Source organism: Polypterus senegalus, chromosome 5, assembly GCF_016835505.1.
Source record: "Polypterus senegalus isolate Bchr_013 chromosome 5, ASM1683550v1, whole genome shotgun sequence".
In the NCBI taxonomy this organism is placed as follows: Eukaryota; Metazoa; Chordata; class Cladistia; order Polypteriformes; family Polypteridae; genus Polypterus; species Polypterus senegalus.
In genome coordinates this window covers 175,281,010-175,303,208 of record NC_053158.1, presented here as the reverse complement: position 1 = coordinate 175,303,208, position 22,199 = coordinate 175,281,010, and the positions used below count along the sequence as shown (strand labels likewise).

General features: G+C 36.2%; 1 protein-coding gene across 3 annotated transcripts in view; it reads left to right on the top strand.

Annotated features, from left to right (window-relative positions):
- scn5lab (sodium channel, voltage gated, type V-like, alpha b) overlaps positions 1-22,199 on the top strand; it is a 719,364-nt gene that overhangs the window by 581,841 nt on the left and 115,324 nt on the right. For all 3 annotated transcript variants that reach the window (XM_039753644.1, XM_039753645.1, XM_039753646.1), the window contains exon 18: positions 18,593-18,716. In XM_039753644.1, coding sequence (XP_039609578.1) covers positions 18,593-18,716 — 124 coding nt within the window. The remainder of the gene's footprint in view (positions 1-18,592; positions 18,717-22,199) is intronic.

Below are 22,199 nucleotides of genomic sequence, written 5' to 3'. Positions count from 1 at the left end.
TTTTAGTTCTTTACCATTTGGAGATCTTAATTAAGCATTGGATCATTCAGCTTTGGTCCATTTCCTTTCCTGCACAGATAAATATGTCTGGATAACTGATGTGTGTACTATGTGACACAAGTAATGTAAGATATTTTTTTTTCTATTTTCCATGGCATTTTTGTAATGATTTCTATTGTTCAGCATTCGTAACTATTGGCTTCTATTATATCATTTTTTTATCTCTCTATTCTGCATGAAAACATGATATTAAAAACTTTAAAAACTCTCTGCCACAACAACGTGATGTAAGTAACATGAAAAAATACAATTTTTAAGTGGCATATTTCTTTTCCACCAACTGAGTTTCAGGCTTGTTCATTCTGCCCTCAGTTTTACTGTCCATCTTTGCCAGGTTTTGCTTAAAGCAGTTACCTCATAATCCATACCTTAATTTTGTATCCTTCAGATTTTTATGTATTGATTTCTTTTTGCATATTAATTTCACTTATTTTACCTCTTTACAGGATAGACAATCCCAGATTGATTATTAATGTCTAAAGATCAGGGCAATTTATTGTATAATTATCACTGAAGTGTTCTGGCCATGTTTTGTATCCAGTAGCGGTCATGGTTGATATTGAACTGAAAGTTTCACACAAAAATGATAGAACCCCTAGTAGCATTATTAGGCACATATGCAAGGGGCTGCCAATCCCTGACTTTACTTTCAGTTTCGCTCAGGGCTGGGGTGGGTACTCGGCCATCAATGGATAAAGAATGTTTAGGCTAGGGGCTTGCCACAGTTGAAGTAACTGTTTGATCAGGGACTATATGAAGGCCTTCATTGTTCATTCATGTGTGACAAGCCATGCTGTGGCACTGGCTTTGAGTTGAATTTGCTCATCTTTTTAGCAGTTTTCATTTTTGATTTACTTTATTTTTTTGTCCTTTTTGTTTTTGGACATTGTATGCTCTATGCTAGGTATAAACCAACCCAAGAGAATTAAATAACACAATCTAAAATAATTGAAATTAAAGCAAATATAAAACACTGCTTCCTGTGAGCACTGTCTCAATTGCTTAATTGTCCATTTTCACCACTAAAACCTTACTTGGCCCAAAGAAAGCAGCCAATTAATGTTCCCTGGGCACTGCATCACTGGGGTATAAGTGAGAAGAAGAGCTTAGTAAAAAGTGCAGATATAAGAATAACAATTCCATTCTGAAGAATCAGTGACCAGGCATGTAACATACCTCTAAATCATCTATAATAACTTGCAAAACTGTCTGCTCCAATGACCACGATACCCGTCTGTTATTAACCCCATACAAAACCCTAAAGAAACGTAAAACCTGATAACATCCTTCTATTTGGCTTAACTAGACTGATGACCTGTAATTTTCAAACACCATCTCCTACAAGAAATGTATATTTCTTGTGAGCCTATCCCACACGAATATACCTGTCATGTCCAGTTTGGGCAAGTGAAACAATTTAGACAGAACATCTCTTATAAAAAATTACATTTTCTTGTAAATTTTTCTCACACTAGCCTGTGAACACCATTGTGGATAAGGGAGTTATAATCCATATGCAAAATTTTCTTAGAGAAATGCATCTCTTGTAAATTTCTTCCACACTTTCCATTAAAGAGAGAGTATTGTCACTCATGGATTCCAATTCATGATAGACAAAGGCTTACGCATACGTACAGTATATAGTACATAGACAAAAGTGAGTATGAAGTTATTGTTAACCGCAGGCATGTGACATGCATATAATGTAAATGATCTTACTACATTTTCACCTTGGCTACATGATTATGAGTTTCTTTCAAAGTCAGGAGACACTTTGCCTACTTGCTACAAAAAATCTTTTCATCCCTTTTCAGTCTTACTTGTCTGTCACTTATTGTTCTTTTACTGCCATTTTAACCCTTTCACCACTTTGCTCCCAACTTTAAGCAGGAAAATAACAATTACTAAAGGATGCCCTTTTTACTTGCTAGGTTTGTCATGCAGAATTAAATGTCACTGTCTCTTATTCCTGGAACTACCATGTCAGCCTAAACCCTGACAAATGCACTTTTGACTGGCCAGGCTAGAACGAAAAACTTATTTCCCCCGAGATGTCCCCTTGTAATCTATGAAGAAATTTACCCAAACGTGTACATTTCAAGATTTAATACCAGTAATATAAATGTAAACATAACACAGAGCTTTAAAGTCTTCCTATATGTGCAGTATTTTTATGAAGAAAAGCCATGTGACAATTTAGTACAGCTAACTTAATAGAAATGATTATGATTTTAATTTCTGAGCCTTGGCTGTATTTAGTCCTCAGAATAAATATGTTTATTCCCTCTTATTCACAGCCTTTAAAAATCTTATGGTAAACTATCATCAGAGCAATGATGACACATGGAAGCCTGAGAAATGTATGCAGTGTCCTATTTCATTGATTTTACAATGTGGTAAATGTATTTTACTTGTTCTGTTCCAAGGCTATTTTTAAATATTGCTGGTGCTAAATGCCCCTGGCATTTGTTATACTACCGGGTGGCTCAGGACAATGCCACATGAAATGATGCCAGGCATCTCAGAATGGGAGAAACTCAGCATGGGTTTTGAGGATGTAGCATGGAATGATAGGGAAATTAGAGAAGGGGATGGCCAATATCACTCTGGGACTGCTGCTAAAAAAGATATGTGTATAATAGTCAAAGAGCAACACCTACAGGCCATAGTGGGGTTGGTGTCACCATAAAGAAGTATGTTTATTTTCATGTTTGGAGATTTGAAATAATCTTTAATGTGTACTTTTATGTGTAGATGTGGATAAGGTCCAACATATATTAAACATATTAACCACTTCAGAATTATTGGTTTTCAGTGCATGTTACTTATTTTTTGTCAAGTTTGTAATAAAGTTTAGAGAAGATTTTACAACTCTCACAACCATGCATCCACTCCTTTTCCAAACCTACCTATTCAAAATCAGAAGCTCCAAACTTTGTATTCAGATAATCACACTTAGATCAGCCTTCCTAGATTTAGCCTTCCAGACACGCTTTGCCATAGCGGTAGGCTACAAATCATATTGTTTACTATAAAATATTGTTACAACCTACCTGTCACTAGAGATGTCTGGGCGATTCACTGGAATCAGCTACAGAAAATATTGATGGGATTTAAAATTAGAATTTCTTCTTCCTTGTTTCAAGCAACTGCTTTGCACAACATCCTGCTAGCATAGACTCTTAAGTATATTTACATAATGAAAAGATTGAGAAAGATTGTATTGATTATTTAGTCCATGTACTGTCTTTGTGAAGTTTACATGTTCTCCTGCTGTGTTTTTAGACAATCTACTTTTCCATCTACATCTCAAGGAAATGTAGACTAGGTTGTCTAGTCAAGCCATTTTTTTCGCTCTCTTCAATTTGTGCAAGGCTCAGAGCACTGTAACACATTAATAGGTGTAATACAGTTGCAAACTTTACACAGTAAAAATGCACAATACAGATAGTTTAAACACACACTAAACAAAGCACATTCAAACTGATTTAAACTAAAGAGTCCGAGCAGTATTTATATACTATTTTTGAGATCTGTCTAGAAACCTCTGGGGGTTCACAGTTATCTATAATAAGTGATAGACAAAGTCAGATACAGTCACAGTTCTGGATCAAGAGGGTCAACTATCCCATCCTGGGCATTCTAAAATATTACAGAATTTTGTACTTGGCAGTCTAATTAGAAGATAAAATCTTTTTGTCCTTGGACTCTGATGTTCCAATTATCTCTGATGTCTTTAATATGGGCAAGTGAAAGAGTAGGATACCAATAAGAGAAACAGAAAAAAAGAGGGTTAGTAATGGTTCATAATCATTGTAATATTTTTATGTTTGTAAAATTCTACTAGAAGTAAATGTATGATTTAATTTCTCAGTATCTTCTATATTTAGAAACTGTCTTAAACTTCTAATAGAGTACTGTATTCTTAAACTAGAAAAAACAAGCTTTAAACAGCATTATAATATGTGTTTTACAAGATTTATTGGTGTAAAAAAAAAAAAAAGTGCCTGTCCATTTAGTAAAAGTAACATTTTAGACCTTATTCCCACAATGAATAACCATTCTTTTTTTCTGTATTTAAAGACAAGTTATATCATCCATCAGCTATACAAACATAGTACGAGAAATGTTGTTTGTTCTGAAAGAAAGGTATATCTGACTATAATCAGCATAAAATATAAACTGTTTTTTTAATTCTAGCTCTCAGTGGAGTATGTGAAATGTAAACAATAAAGATCTGAGTAATGGGCTTTAACAGACACCATATTTATTTTCTGAAAACAATAACAGAGTACTATCAACAGATTTATGTGCATATTGAAATTGATTAGATAAATATGAACTAAATCATGCAAGGATAGTGGAAAAGAGCCCAATACAATTTTCCAGCCTATATAAAAGAATTAAATGGACAATGGTATTCAAAGGCTGCGCTTAATTCTAAAAGCATAATTACCATAGCATTTCCTTCATCAGATAATATTAAAATGTTATTTACAACACATGTTAATGTTTTTTCTGTGCTGTGACTGGTGCAAAAGCCAGACTGTGTGTGGCATGCACACCTCTTAGGAGATGAATGACAGGAGAAGTTAGAAGAAAAAGGAAGGTGTGACAGAAGGAAGTTTTAAGTAGGGAGTCAGGAGACAATAAGGAGGCGATATTGAGAAAAAAAAGAACATAAGTGGCAGGCGATAAACTACTTGGTAGAGGAAGCTTTCTTTTATTGTTTTGGAGATGTGCTCTTTATAAGATTGTTTCTTACAGAACAAAGACAAGTAAAACGTAGAAAACTCAAGTACCTCTGAGTTGTATTTACTTATTATACTGGTCGTTACAATATTATATGTATTAACTAATTTGTTAAATCTAAATTACATCTTGTTAATATAGTTTTGTAAATAAATATGACTATTCACTAAACTAATCTACTGTATATAATTTTTAAAGTAGCTGTTCTGTTTTCCGTCTTTTCTCTTATCCGTCACGGCTTAAGTCCCAACCTCTGGCAGATAATTAAGGTTTTATTGTATTTTAGAAAGAAAAGGTACTGAGGAAGCAGATTCTCTCCCTCTTTTATCTTTATTCACTTATTAATTAATCTATTTACTTATTTTTACTAGCTTTAAGTTTTACTGCGCTGGCCTAGCTCTCTTTCTCAGGGGTGGGAGGTTGATTTGTTTTCAATCCTATTTTTGTAAAAATTGATTTATTTGCATGGAATGTTGTGTTATTTTAATAAAATCAAAAAAAAGAAAAAGAAAAAAAATAAAAGGTACATGAAATAAGTCTGTAAATAATAGGCATATTTGGGTGTAGCTCTAATTCTTTTCAGCACTGGTCTAGTAATTTATATTTTAGTATATCTGGAATATGCCCTGTCAATAATGATCTATTTATATGTTAACAACTGTTACTTCTAGAATAGTGATTGAGCTTTTCAGTAGTTGTGTTGAGACAGTCTAAGGAACAAGTAATACCAAAAATTATCTCAGTTATTAACAAAAGCTATACTTTTATTTGCACAGCATGTCTCCAACCAGCATTGAAGGGAACACAGCCTGCCATGCTTCATTGTCAGCCAGGAAATCAAATTAGCCTCAACGTCAGAGACCTTGGCACTGGGAAAGCATTGTACTTTAACTGTCAGGTTTACCTAGTTTGGAATTCTAACATTTTAAAGCATAGAATCACCAATCATGAACACATTCTTGTTCTCAGCTTCGACAGACATGCTACTGACAGCCGAACACTAGTTCTGAGTATGTATTCTTTGACCTGGATGTCCCAGGAAGCATGAATACAGGACCAGCTTTAAATGTTCTTGTCAGGGTTCTGATATGTCATCTGTTTAGGTGGAACAGTCTTTAACTACAGTAGTTATAGTTACTCATCACCTGCTCTTTTATTTCTGCCTAAATCATCTGCACTCACTTAACTCCCACTCCCAAAGGTGCAAAAAAATATAGTTCTTGGAATCAAAAGTACAAAGATTACTTGTCTGTTTGATCCCTGTCATCTCAAGAGATTTAGGCATTACTGTGCCCTGTTTGCTCCAGGGTCCTCAGACATTTCCTTCTGGCACATTGTCATTCTTTCTTCAGATGATTTTTCTGACTCTCTGCTTTGGTTGCACCCTGTGTTTGCAGGTTGTACTGCAATTTACAGTCTTCATGGTTTCACACACTGTGGTCCTCTTTTGCAAGCCTAACATTTACCTCTGCTAAGCAGGTGGTGCTTAGTAAAAGCCTTTCATCAGCAAGACCAATACTTTGATGTGAAGTTTAGCTGCTAAGGTCAGAGTTTTAAAAGTGTATGGCAGTGGGTGCATTGCTTCTATGACCAGGGTTACAGTAGTTATATTTTGGAATATTACTGAAGTTTAAAAATGTGAATATAATAATTATATGTGTACCAGAGCAAAGTTTGATGTATTACTGCCGTGATGTTCATTTTGAATATAGCTTGACTCACAAATCATGGTGCCAGAGATTGGTGATGTGTTGCATATTGGTTAGCAGATGCAAGTGACAATTTTTCTGAACTCTGTACACATGAAAAAATGACCCTGTATACCTATAAACCTTCAAATAAAAAAGACCTTCACAGTGCTCAATCCCAATCTCTGTTTACAGCATCTGTTCCAATGTAATCCAGTTCCAGAGTGTAATGCTTCGCTGTGCCTGTCACTGCCAAGACAGAAGGCTTTCTTTCTTTTTAGTCATTCTGATGAGCATTCAGACAATATCTATCTATCTATCTATCTATCTATCTATCTATCTATCTATCTATCTATCTATCTATCTATCTATCTATCTATCTATCTATCTATCTATCTATCTATCTATCTATCTATCTATCTATCTCCATTTGTTATTGGATAGGTCCCCAGTAATTCATTTCTGTTATGCTCTTCTCCTGAACTTCCCTTTCCCAGAGGTTATTCTATCTGGGTGCTATTGCTACAAATGGAGCAGTGATCTCTTGCTGGAAAGTCACAGTTTCTTTTAATTAACTACTGTTTATTTTTTTGTTTAATCTCAACCACTCATTTTAATTCATACTTTTAAACATCTTAACACTTCAATTGTTAATATAATGGATATTTTATCTCTAAAAAGTCAATAATTACTTCTAAGAAGGGGTCTAATACAAGAATTTGATTCTGTATGTAAAAAGTAGAAATTTCAATAACTTTTGGTAGCACAGTGGCCAGTGCTTGGCACTTTTTAGTTCCACAGACCTGGATTCAATCTTCTGATGATCACTGTTTATGTTGACTTTCAAAATTCTATTTTAAATCTTTTTTGAATCTTTGATGAGACTTTTGGGTTTGGATGTTTTTGCATAGTTTGTCCATTGTGGGTTGCTGGATTAAGGATAATCTCAATCATTCTCCGCATTTAGATGTGCTCTGTTTTGGGTTTTCAGTACTTTGTTGAAAGACCTGCCTTACATAGGTATGTTGTTGTAAATGGTAAGAGGTATTGGATGGCTTATTTGTTTCTGAGATTACTCCAAAGTTCTGACAGGGAAATGGCAGAGAACTGAATTTTCCAACTTCCATCGTTGACTATTTCAATTAATTCCTCTTGTGACCTCAAGTGAAGACAATCCTCATCCGTTCTGGACTCAAATGGATTTCTGATCCAGTTGAAATGACTATTGTCCAGGTCTGAGAAACAGTCGCTGAAGTATTCCTTCAGGTGTGTCAGATGTGACAATATTATAGACAAGACTGTGTTTGCAGGCACATTCAATGTTCCTAGCTCTTGGTGAAGGAGCAGGAACATTACAGCATTTCCTTCATTTAGCTTTATCTCCCAAAGTCCACTTTTATTGTATAAATGCATGAACTTTAAGTTGCAAATTAAGTATTCTGTGATTGTGACCCTACATGCTCTCATTCAAGGTATTTAAAATTTGAAATATGTCGGCCAAATATGCAAGCTTCAGAACCACCAACTTGTAAAAACAGCTGGCAAACTAGGAGTTCTCAAATGGGAGAAATTCACACAATTCTTTGCAGAGATCAAACACTCAATGTAAAACTGGCCTGTGAGAAGGCTTTCAAAACTGGCGCTCATGTTACTGCGCAGTTTGGCAAATAGCCTGTGTTTAAGGGGATGTGCTTTGATACTATTTACAACTTTTAGCAACGTCTTGAAGCACTTGTTGCAATTTGTCTTCTAACCATTTAGCTACAAGTGCTTCTCTGTGAATCATGCAGTGTGTATCCACGGCATCTGGAGCTCTGGCATTTATTAACATGCCAACTCCACTACACTTGCCTGTCATGGCAGCGGCACCATCCATACAGATGCTCACACAATATGACCAGTCAATTAAGTTTACCTGCATGAACACATCCAAAAGTTGAAAAATGTCCTGACCTGTTGTCTTCCTCTGAATTTCTTTACAGAATAAAAGCTCTTCTACAAGCTTTCCATCTCCAGTAAATCTGACAAAGACAATAAGTTGTGCTACATTAGCTACATTTGTGCTTTCTTCCAACTGCAACACAAACCATGGGCTGTTTTTTTTTTTTTACCTGTTCCAGTAATTGGTTTGTTATATCCTCAGCCATGTCAGATATTCATCTACACACAGTGTTGTCTGACAAAGGGACAGTATCAATTTTACAGGCAGCTTTACAGGCAGCTTTCTCACTAAAGTAATTCCTGAACTGTGTCTTAGGTCACTGGTAATATCAGATCTTCTCCAACTGTGTGAGCTTTCTTCGCACGGGATATGCAATACAATGCCAAAAAAGATGCCTTTAGTACCATTGCTTGCTGGGCAAAAGTGGTAACTTGCTTCACAAGCAGAGTTACTTTCATACAGAAAAAGTAAATGTTTTCCAACTTCAGCTGGATCCTTTAGTTCTATATGTCTTTTTCAATTCAGACGGCTTTAGACATTCATTAGATGGAATTTCCTGATAAAGAACGCATTTGGGATAATCAAGTCTGTTTTTTTTCTTAGACAGCACAAATCTGAACTCTGTGTATGAATCTTCATACTGTCTAGATTTTGATTTTGTTTTAGAATATGAATCATTTGATGAGCTTAAATCATAACTACAAGATGGGTTTTCTTTGGAATGTTTCCTTTTAAAAAACGGTCCATCATTACGTATTTTTTAGTATTCAACACACTGTTCTTAGCTTGCTGTGAACTGCTTTTAGGCTATAATGCAACGTGTGTACATCTATGGTTACCTTTAAGTAGCATTTGGAAAACGCATTTATTCATATCCCTAACTGGCAAGCGCGCTAACAAAGTGCCAATAATATTACTAAAATACAAGGTGAACCAGAAAAATGCTTTATTGTTTACAACTTTTTAAATAACACAATTGTATGATTTTTTTTCCCATTTTGCTGCAGACCCCAGGTTTGGAATCACTGTAGGACACACTCAGACTCCTTCAGGCACATAAGTCGGCTATGGTGGCATAGTGGATTGCAGTGCTGTGACATAACTGCAGTGCCCCCTTACCACTCTGGCAGGCAGATTAGAACAGGAAAAACTGATAAACCATAGATTTTCTGTAGAATATCAGTTTAAAGAAAATTATACCATGTCTACATTAGAATCGTTTCCAGTTAATCATGCCAGGTAACCGACAGTAGTCAGAGCTCTGTTGTTAACTTTAAAATTTTGTAAATCATTTTTTTTGAGTATGTAAGCAACTGTCAAGACATGTAGAGTATCATAGTATCCTTTTTACTTACTGAACATTTTTTCCTATGATATCTTGAGAGGCTTCATCAGGGGATGTGCTGTAGGAATCTATATATGTACCACCAGAATCAATTCCATAGAGACAATAGTCAATAATTATCAATAATAGCACTTTGGAAGACTACAGACTATTAGACAATCATTGCTCCAGGCTGTTCAGTGCTATTTTATTTTGACACAATACAGTACAAATTGTTTTTATATAGTACCCTTCCCTTAGTGCAGACACAGAGCACTGTGACAAATTCTTAGGAAAAATGCAAGTATAGATTATACTATACTAATTACTAAATACAGAAATCCTGGCAACCTCAGCCAACTGGCCACCTAATCCCTTCTGGGCAAACTGTAGTAAAGTCTATGCTCGGTTGTCCAATGTGATGATAGAATCATTCCATGCAAAAATTCCAAGCTCCTTTATGTGAAATGAGTTTTCCATAGGTAGAAGAACAGCTTGGCAGGAGAACAGTGGCACCAAGTCACACATCAAGATACAGAGAAAGGAAACAGAATAGAGGAGGATTAGTAACAGTTAATCATATTACTTATATTTTAGTATAAGTGGCGAACAGACTGAGATGCAGTATGCACAGTTTATCATAAGCTCTAGTCAGAGCATGCTAAACTGAGGTAGTAGTGAGTCTTCAGCCTGGATTTAAAACCTGAGACTGATGGGGAATCTTTTAAATAAGCAGGCAGATCATTCCCCAGCTTTGGGTCCTGTAACTAAAAGCTTTAACTCCTACTATTATTTTATTAATCCTTGGAATCATAAGCAGGCCAACATACTGAAATATTAATGTGTGCTCTGCTTTGTAAGTAATAAGTTCAAATAAGTAAGCAGGGCCTTGGCCATTTAAGAATGTATTTGTTAAAAGAAGTATTTTGAAATCTGCCCTAAAATTAACTGGGAGCCAGTACAACGAATTGAAAACTGGACTTTTGTGTTTATACTTTTTAGTTCTTGTAATAATTCTTGCATCTGCATTTTGACTTAACTGAAGGTTGCTTAAAGAACGATTTAAACAAACAGTGAATAACACATTGGAATATTCAGTCCTACTAGAAATAAATGCATGAATGTCTCAATATTCTGCATATTTGAAAACCATGTTAATTTTTCAACATTTTAAAGATGGAAAAAACATGTTTTGGATAGTTTTGTAATTTGTGTTTTAAATTGATATACTGTACTAGTGTCAAAGATAATGCCTAAATGGTGCACAGATTCAGTAAAACTAATGGTGATTTAAAAAGTAACAGAATTTTGTTGCGGTCAGCATCATTCCGTCTAATTACTAACATTTCTGTTTTTTCAGTATTCAGAGACAAGTAATTCTCATCCACCCACTAATTTAACTCACTGATACAGTTAATTAAGGACAGCATCGGAGAAACGTCATTTCGTCTAAAAGAAAGGTTTAATTGGGTGTCATCTGCATATGAATTAATATTATGTTTTCTAATGATAGTTCCCAATGGAAGAATATAAAGTTACGCAAATTTGCTAAGAAGGTTTTGCTTCAGCAATGCCTGAAATACAGTAGGGATTCTAACATTAACCTATACACCTTCATAAATTTAGCACATCTTCTCTGGGTAATTATGCATGAGTTTTATTCTTATTCACAGTACTGTAGAATATCTGTAATTTAAACATTACATAAATGTCTGGTTTGTGTTGGATTCAAATTTATAGTACACTGTTATAGTACACTCCCTCCCATCCTGTAGCTTTAACATAAGATAAACAAAATTAAGACGAGAACAATAATGTATATTGTCATTTGTATTGAACATTTGCCTTTCCCCAGCCACTTACTGCAATAAACCCCTGTAGTGAAGAATTAAACTATATTTTGCAACAATGAGCCTAAAGTAGCCTATCCCATGTCACAATCAGTCAGCCAGGCAGTCATTGTCCAACCCACTATATCCTAACACAGGGTCACGGGGGTCAGATGGAACAAATCCCTGGGCAGGGCTCCAGCCCACCGCGGGCACACACACATACACGCACACCCACACACCAAGCACACACTAGGGACAATTTAGGATCGCCAGTGCACCTAACCTGCATGTCTTTGGACTGTGGGAAGAAACCAGAGCACCCGGAGGAAACCCAAGCAGACACGGGGAGAACATGCAAATTCCACGCAGGGAAAACCTGGGAAGCGAACCCAGGTCTCCTTACTGCTACCCACTCTGCCACCGATGGCACAGTCACACTAGTCTAATGTATCTTTCAACTTGTCTTTAAACAGTGAAATGCATATCCCACAAAGACTTGAAGAGAACAATTTTTTTACTGGAGATATCCCCACTTAGAAGTGAACCCTAATTCGAGTGCTGTCAGTTCGCTTCTTTACCTGTTGGCTACCATGCAGCCCCTGTCAGTGCCTTTTCCAAAAAAAAAGATAAAATGCTTAAAAAGAAAGTAATAATTTTGGTAGCATATGTGTGTTGTATTACTAACAGAAATAAAGAACAAAGAAGTCATTCCTATTATGTGGAGTAGCATCACTAAATAACATTTAAAAAGAAAATCGTATATCCTTATGTTACATTACATTATTTTAGAAACCCCATGCTTTATTTCAAAGTCACAGCTTATCCAAACAGTGCAGTCACAACACACGACACAGCCCAGGGCAGCATTGACTATCCACTCTCTTAAGTTTCTTGTACAATAATGGTGATGACACACAAGGCAAGAGGATCAGTTCTTCAATCTTAGAGGCATCAGTGGCTGTAACCCATAGAATGCATGACAGCATCTTTTCTCAAAGCAGCATTATCTGTCTTGCTTGAGCAGGCAACTCCAGCATTCATAGTCTCTTGTCTCATGTTGTAATTTACATTTGTAGTACTTTATTAATTAGGTAACAGTACGGAAATCAAACAGGATAACAGTAAAAGACATGCCAGTTTTTGAAGAGAATTCTGAATGATGTGATAGGAAAAAAATAATCTTTGGTGAAAAAGGAGTCAACTGTTTAGGAATTCCAAAAATGAAAGCAAGCTGGTTTATTTTCCCCTGAATCTCCAGTGAGGATTGTGGAAGAGTTATCTTGATGTAACATAAAAAATGGACACTATCATCTATATTTTTATGTTTATTTAAACTGACAATTCATTGTAATTAATTTTAAAAAAGTGTTTGTTACAACTTTTTTACAACAGTGTCCATAGGTGAACAGATTATAACAGAACATATAGCCGTCTTACTATGGGGTAGCAAGTTAAAAAATCTAAATTGACTTTGGATTTAGGACTTATTGGTATTTATAGTAAATAGATCTAGATTATCCTAACCAATCAAAATCTAATAATGTAACCCTAAAACACAGTATCCAGCAAGTCACCTCTATTTCTGCTATTTTGACATAGAACTGATTTTGTGTAGCAGATTTAAAATATAATATAAGAGATTAACTCTGATTAGAGCATATGGCATAAACTATTAAAGTAGAAAATCAAAATTTTAATGCCCCCATTTATTTAACAGTACCTGTAACAAATTTACAACGTCCAGCCTTGGTTCATTTTCTGTTTCACTCAGTTTCTCTTATATTTGTTTACTGTACTATATTTGTACTTTTTATGCTTTGAGCAGCTCAGTGCTTTCTAGCCCAAATCTATCCAATATACTTGAGGCTGTGTGTCATTCAGTGTCAACAAGTAATTGACTATTCCATATTTTTACTGTTATTCCAAACAGCAACTTTGATACAAAGACTTCTTTTTAAACAAACGAAGAATGCCTTTGTTCTTATTAAAATTTATTACATTTATATTCAAATAATTTATCCAGATTTGGCACCCTGCCCAGAACTGGTTCCTGCATGGCCCTCAGTGTTTCCCTGTTTCCCTCTACAGAATAAACAGATGCAGACAATAGATGGATGATTATGCCTGTAAAACGGCATTAATCAGGTTCAGAAAACGAATGCAATAAAATCAGTCATTCAATTAATAAATCAATATTTTATATTTCACCATTAAAGCATATTTGTTTACAATACAACATCAAATTATAGGTGTAAGTTATAGATCAAATAGACAAATGCTGTATAAATACTATCAAAACAGGAAATAACAATTTAAAAAATATAGCACATAACATATTTTAAAAGAACAAAGAATATGTGACAGTCTTTAACATCAAGTAGGCCCAAAAGGAACTGAATGCAATAGTTAGAATAGCTAGTTCTAAAGCTATAGATATAATAAAAAAAAGAAAGAGTTGAACATAGAAGAAGTGAGCCATGATTAATTAATCCAGTTTCAATCCAATTTAATAGCATTTCTGCACATAAGTTTTGGTTCATTCTTTTATTTTATACTAGCAAATACCCGCGCTTCACAGCCTTAAGTACTGCCTTAAAATTTTTATTAAGAAGAAAATTAAACCTTTTTAAACTGAGGGAAAATATACCAATAATTATTTGTTAAGGATCTCTTTGTATAAAACATTGTCAGTTCGGCCCTCCGGTTGTAATATGACCAAGCTGTGCGCTGAGCTTACTCTTGAGCATGCAATGTACAGTTGGCCATGTGAACAGTAATCTTGTCTCAAATCTCACAGCTTGGATTGCTGCTGTCATAATCGGTTTGAGTTTCATGGTTTGTTTCAATTATGACAGTATTTGTAGGACTTGTGTTGAAGTGACATTCGGCATCTGTCAAGCGTTGTAAGCATACAACCGGTTTCATCTATAACTTCACATCCAGCTTTTGAGAGTTTAAACATTCATAAACATCAAAGTGTCCATTACTGAAATCGTCACCTGTGAACATAAGATGTTTAAGAGGCATTGGCGGTTGTCAAAAGGTGTAAAATATTTGGCCATTTCAGTACACTTGAAAACGACAACCAAACAATTCAGCGGCAGCCATCAACTCACCTGCAGAACCATAGGTGAATGTCTTGAGCATTTCACTCTTTTAGTGCTCCTGTGTAGTATAATTATCTCCTGTACCGTCATCAGTCCACACCTTGAACCTGTCCCAGTCATTCAATACATAAGACATAATGTTCCTCCGGATATGAAGAGTGAGCCTGATATGGCCGTGCAATATGTAACAAAGAGAATGGAAAAGGTAGGTGCCATCTCTGGGCATTGAAACCACTCAGTAAGTGACAGTTCTTTGATCGATGGGGATCACCTCGATAGACATGTTAATGGGGGTACGTTGTAACGATAAAGGAAATGGGTACCTGAACAATGTAAAGTAAGTCAAAAATATCTACACAATAACTACAATCGTAATAAATGAACAGTAAAACAGTGGAGAAGCCGTGGATTAAATAAAAAAGTTGTAGTTATCAGCAGGGAGACGTGAATCCCGTGGCAAAGCAAGGAAGGGAATGTAGAGACCGGAGCGATGGACGGCCTTATATAGGCAGGCAGCCAACAACGTGGGAGGTGTTGGGATGGGGGACCCAATGCCGCCTCACACGGTGACTGAGCTGCAGGCTATGAACGTATATATGTATGTAAGTAGGATTCAGTTAGCGTTGGGAACCCGCGTACCAAATTTCTTGATGATGGGCCCATAAGTAACAAAGACCATTGGAAAGTTTAATATGGTGGCCGACAGTGCATACCACCGAAATAAGTATGTACATTGGTTTTGGTTAGCGCAGGGAAGCCGCCTACCAAATTTCGTGAAGATGGGGCCATAAATAAGAAAGTTCAACATGGTGAACGTTGTCGACCATTATGACCGTTACTCGTAGAATTTCAAAATGAAACCTGCTTACTTTTTGTAAGTAAGCTGTAAGGAATGAGCCTGCCAAATTTCAGCCTTCTACCTACACAGGAAGTTGGAGAATTAGTGACGCTGAAAAGTTCAATATGGTGGCCGACAGTGGCATCATACCACCGAAATAAGTACGTACATCGGTTTTGGTTAGCGCAGGGAAGCCGCCTACCAAATTTCGGCAAGATGGGGCCATAAATAAGAAAGTTCAACATGGCGGACGTTTTCGACTGTTATGACCGTTACGTGTAGAATCTCAAAATGAAACCTGCTTAACTTTTGTAAGTAAGTTGTAAGGAATAAGCCTGCCAAATTTCAGCCTTCTACATACACGGGAAGTCGGAGAATTAATTATGAGTCAGTGAGTGAGTGAGTGAGTGAGTGAGTCAGTCAGTCAGTCAGTCAGTCAGTGAGGGCTTTGCCTTTTATTAGTATAGACTAGGCCCCCTAACCCCTAGGGGCTCAGCCCATGTAATAGTGAATCAGAACAATGAGGAGGGCTCCCCACTCCTGATGTCATGCTTCTACCTCCTCTTGGCCTGCAGCCTCTGTCTCGGATTAGCATGAATCCTGCAATCGAACTATGATTCTTGGCGCGATGAGAGTTGCAAAATCAACCAGAATGTTCAAGCAAATTATAGAAGAATAAACGATCTAAATCCATTAAGTAGTTCTCTTGTGAAAAGCGGACAAACATACAGACAGACAGACGTTGGATTTTATATATATAGTGATAACACTCTTCACTGAGTCCATGGCAATAATATCCATCCATTATCCAACCCGTTATATCCTAACTACAGTGTCATGGGGGTCTGCTGGAGCCAATCCCAGCCAATACAGGGCGCAAGGCAGGAAACAAATCCCAGGCAGAGTGCCAACCTACTACAGGGCGCACACACACCAAGCACACACTAGGGATAATTTAGGATCGCCAGTGCACCTAACCTGTATGTCTTTGGACAGTGGGAGTAAACCGGAGCACCCAGACACGGGGAGAACATGCAAACTCCACGCAGGGAGGACCCGGGAAGCAAACCCAGGTCTCCTAACTGTGAGGCAGCAGCGCTACCACTGCGCCACCGTGCCACCCAGGTCATAGATTGTTCTGCATTTTCCTGTTTTCATTTATCAAATAAAATGAGTATAAAAGTTGAGCTATTGAAAATGTATTCACTATTTGCACTTTATACTGGTAATAGCATAAATAGCCCAGTATAAAATGTTTAATTGATATTGTGCTCTGCTTTTAATTTAGTTTACTGCCTGTCTCATTGTTTTCAATATTTTCCACTCTTCTTACAGTTCTCAATGGTCCTACATGCATGTCCTTCTTATTGCCAGTAGAATTTAATTAATTGAACTACTTTAGTGTTAAAAGAAGGAATTATTCCTCACTGAAGTGCATTAAATTTAATACAAAATCTTATATTTGAATTCAACATATGCCGTAACAGTAAACACTCAATGAGGCAAAGGCCAGTTGTCCATGGCCACTGAAACTGCATTTAGCATACAGCACTGTCAGGTTACTGTTTACCCCTATCCTATTCACTCACCCCCCCATTATACCACAAACTTCATCATATCCTTGTGTCTCACCTGCTGTTTTCATTTTGACATTTCAAACTAGCACCATGGACGCTTTATCTCACTATCTTGTCTTATATATATATATCTTTGCTGTCAGTCATCTCAGGTTGTTTGTTTTAAAGGTTGTGAGGATGTAGTAGTGTCATAGAGAATATTTATTTTTTTGTACCATAGGAACAAAAGCTTTCTGTGATGCACCATCAGCATTGTTTATAGGCTGCTTTGCAGATTGCATTCTACCACAATAAATACTATGCTGAACAGAAGGCAATACTGTATATTACTCACCACAGTGTTGTCCTTGGATGAATTGGACTAAATTGCTATACAATCATGTGGTGACCCAAATTGAGTCACAACCCACAGTTCAAGAATCACTGCCCTACAGTATCTGATGTAAAGCTGGAACAAACCCTAGTCAAAATATCAGTCTATTGTGTGTCTGATTTATACACACTCAAGGAAACAACTGTAGTTGCTCGGGGCCCCATGAGCATAGGGATCTCATGCTAATCTATGTATATTGTGACTTGCTGAGTGGTTGTGTAGGTAGGGGTTCCAGTGCACTGCTTTGCCTGGGGGCCTATAATGCTGTTAAGACAGCCCTGATACACACAAGTTAATTTAAACCAACCTCAGATAAAATAAATCTATATAATAAATTGAGTTTGAAAACCTTCATAAGGTATCCATAATCCTAAAAATGATCAACAGCTAAAAACAAGTAATCAGCAGAAAATACCTCTCGGTGTCAAGTTCCTGGATTCAGTTATTTGTTTGTCCTTTCTCCACTGTGTATGTGCACTATAGTTTCAGTTCACATCCCAGGTTAATCAACTCTACTGTATATGGTATTTGACTTTTGTGGGTTTGTACATTAATTGACCCCAAGGTGAACTGATGTCAATTTAGGAACTTGTTATGCCTTCTTTGACACTATATTAGTAAAAGTGCATTCAGAAAATTAATAGGTAGGTGCCTTGGAATTTCCACATTAATGTAATATTAGCTGCGCAAACATTTGGCATAACATTTTATTTTCTGTAAATAAGGTCTGATAATTGTTTAATTATCAACTCTAAAATAATATAAGTGTGCATCTGATTGCCCTTTAAAATGGGGCTGGTTCCTGACTTGTGAGGAACACTGGAAACCCGAATTGATCCCCTTCTGTAACCAGCAGTATTGTTAAGAGAGATAATCACTAAATATTGCTGTAATTAGTTTTACAATCTTTTTAATAAGCATGAAGAGTCAATTGGCATAATTTGGGTATTCTTTTACAGCTTATTAGTGAATTCAGGAAGGGTTGGGTACTTTGTGTTATCACCACATATTTTGGTCATATTTTGCATTTCTCAAATACTTCTCTAACACCTCCTGAAGATAATAGTCAGAACTGACTTCTCATTTGCATTGTTAACAGAAACTGGATGAATCGAGTTGCTCTGAAGGAAGCACAGTGGATCTGAGGAAACCAGGAGAGGAAGAGGATGAATACTCAGAAATGGCTGAGGAAGCTCTTGACCCAGAGGACTGCTTTCCTGAAAGTAAGTATTGGTTAAGTGTTTAAATTAATTTTTATTTGTTAATGACAAAAAGTTGAAAGCTGGGCAAATGAGGACTTTGTCTACTTTTAGACTATTGTTACAAATAAAGATTCATTAAGAAGCAGTCAGAATACTTTTTCATAACACTTTTGCTCAAGACTTAAAGCAGTAAGCCATCACTTTTTTCTGATTTAATAATGTTTCCTCAGTAGAACCATATTATTTTCCTTTCTCTTCATTGATCTTTCCTCCTGATTTTTGTGCTGTCATCCTTTTTCTGTAATTTTATTGTACTTGATGAGGTCAACTCTCTTCAACTGTTTATTTTCCTTTAAGTAGGTCTGCAGGAAGGGCATCAATATCTACATTGTTGAGCACTGTGTATATTCCAGTGGCTTTTAATGTTTTGTTGCCCATGCTATTGCTCCTTGTTACCCTGAACTGGACTAAGTTGCTTTGACAAGTTATAAGCATTTCTGGCCTCTTTAGGACAATTCTAATCTAATCTCCACACATTGAATGTTTCCTGTTGAAGCATGTTTTCCGCTGTCACTTAATCAATGGTCGCTTTAAACCTGGTACTTGGACTGCAATGCATTTACATTTCCTGCTCATAATTAAATGAAGCTAAAAACACTTGTGTTTTTGGCTTTTTTTATTTATCCTTTCTGCTGTTTCTTATTAAAGACTTTGGAGCTACCTGATATTTGTGTGTTTGGTCAATTTTTCCAAACTGAACTTTTTCATTTATGCAGTTTTTAAATTTTTTGACTGTTTATTGCTTTTCATATTTGTATGAGTCAGAAAACATTCTTGGAAAAGCCTATTAGCATGTCTCTAGAAGTACCTTCCATGTGTTACTATATCTGGCCATATCCCCCCCTTCCCACTCTCACTTGCTTCACATTTTCAGTGTATTAGGTGTCTCCCGATCACTATTCACTCTCCATCCTCTGCTCCTAGACAGGGTGTTCTAATCAGCCAGAAAAAAAACATAGAAGGACTTGGAAATAAATTGAACTAGTAACCATAGCGAAAGCCTTTTTCCAGAAAATTGTTCAGTACCTAGTGTCCAAGCCCAAAATGAATACTAACTTGAAATCAAAAAAAGAAACTTTAAGGCACACAAACGCACTTTTAGAAATTCTTTCAGGTATCTGCAAAGTCGGATAAGAAAATGACCAAAAGGGCCCATTTCTAAACTTCATGACCACAGAAGTCACTCAGATTGTGACTTTCGACGTTTCTGTTAGCAAAAGCATGGCAACCATCTAACAAAGCTGTAGCAAGGCAACGGCCATAGAAAAACAACATGGCGTCTTGGAGGAAAAAAAATAAATTATTATTGATAAACAGCAATAAATAAATGATTTTAACACCCCAAAATCATATAAAGAACAGTAAACTTCAAAAAATAATGCTGCAATAACAACATAAAATACCCAGTCAGAGAACTGCAATAACAACATGGTAAGCTGAACTAACTAGGCCCTGCTTTTCTTACCATTACCTGCAGTGTACTTTCATGGAATTCCCAAGTGCTCCTGAAGGAAATGAGAGATATAATCTCTCTGGCATGTCCTAGTTCTTTCTCTGGGCAGTCCCAGCATCTGTCTATTTATGTGATTTTTAATCCACTTATTTAAATTCAGAGTCAAGCCAGATGTTGAAGGCTCAGTTGGCAATCTTCCATTGGCTTTTTTCCACCACCTATGGCAGGGGGAGCTGTAGGGAGCTTAATAACTTGCTCAGTACATGACTGCAGTGAGAAACTGAAGGTTGGCCCATTTATTTTCCTGTAACACCAAAGCACAATTAAGTTAAATGTTTTATTCAGTGTGCACATGAAAAACGCAACATCTCTTTTAATTTTCTTTCCTTTTTAAACACTTGTCTTCTGGATTAAACTGAACATACATAAGGAAAGTAAATAAAAAGTTAATCTAAAGTAGGTTTAGTATTAGCACAACAATGCAAATCATTAGCTTCTTTATTTGTGATGTAAGAGTTCCAATCCAGTTTTCATACACTGTGGCATCTATAACAGTTAAGAGTGATGACATCACTACCATTAGCAATAATGTAAGCATCTCTTATCTTTTCTTTAATTGGACATTAGTGGCTGTTAGTCACATTTTTAATGGTTCTGCCTTGGTGCTAAAAGGTTGTGGTGCTTAGGAGAGGGTTTGAACATCATTACAAATTGAGTTGAACTTACTCTGTTACCATAATCATATTTTAGGCTTAAAGGCAATAAGTTAATTTAGTGCGACTCGGATAGAAGTAATGGAGACAGTCAGATGAGCATAACATAATAATGTGATTTCATAGAAATGCTCCATTGTTGTGGCCCTGTGACAGAAAGCTTTTACAAAATAATTGATTCTGTAGTTGCTCTTGTGTAACCATGCTAATCCTTCTTTAAATACAGCAATGAGATTACCAAATACACCAATCATTAAGTGAAACACAAGCAGAATTAAGCCGTGAAAGTGAAGTGCAGCTTGTGGTAGTCAAGGTGTGAAGGTGTTTGCAGGCATCATTCTGTTATAATTCCTTTTAGGCTTACTTGCAAATAATTGTTTTATGATGAAACCATTTGTATGATTTCACAATTAAATCGGAAACAAAATCATTGTGAAACCATGAATACTTCTATTTAGCAGCCGGCATATTCTTTTATATAGGAGACTAATTCTGTCCCAAAAACACACCCACACAGGCCTCAAAGCAGGCAGCAGAGGACACTCAAACCATATTCCAACCCAGATCATAGCTGATGCAACAGGGGCATGAATAAGTTTCAAGCGTGCTCAGATGGTCTAGTTCAAAAAAAGGACTGCCAAAGGCTAGCTGATTCGATGACTTCCAAATAACAGCACTCAGATGTTAAACCACGAAGACACAAAAAGATAACAGCAGTAGGGTGTGGTAGCTGCCCACTTTTTATCTTATTCACATACTTTTTGCACATAATGTTTGTCCTTCCTTCACATTCTTTTCACTTGTAATCAACAATTCTGGGAATTTGTAGACCTTCAGTACTAATCTTGCTTTTTTAATTTCTGCCTGGATTTTTTCATTACAAAATATCTATTTTCTGCAGTTTGCGTAGTCTCTCAATTTCTCAGTATTCACTAAAATACTTCTATAGTGGTGTGTAAGTTCAATATATGAAAAATCACTTATGTTACATGGATGTTTAAAGCATAAATCACAGTGGCAAATTATTTATTGATTATATTTGCTGCAATATACAAGATTCAGGCTCCCATTGCTTTTCTTCAGTTTTATTTTGCTAATGAAATATTTTCTCATTTTCATATGGTGCAAAATTTATTAAAGGATATCTGCTGACATTAAGGACCAGTTCATCACCTGAGTCAATAGCAACTAAAATAAAGTGTAATTTCTCCGTCTAGTCTATGTTATAGTTTAAATAGTTTTTTTGATTGTTATGAAATTTCATAGGCAGAGTAGGTA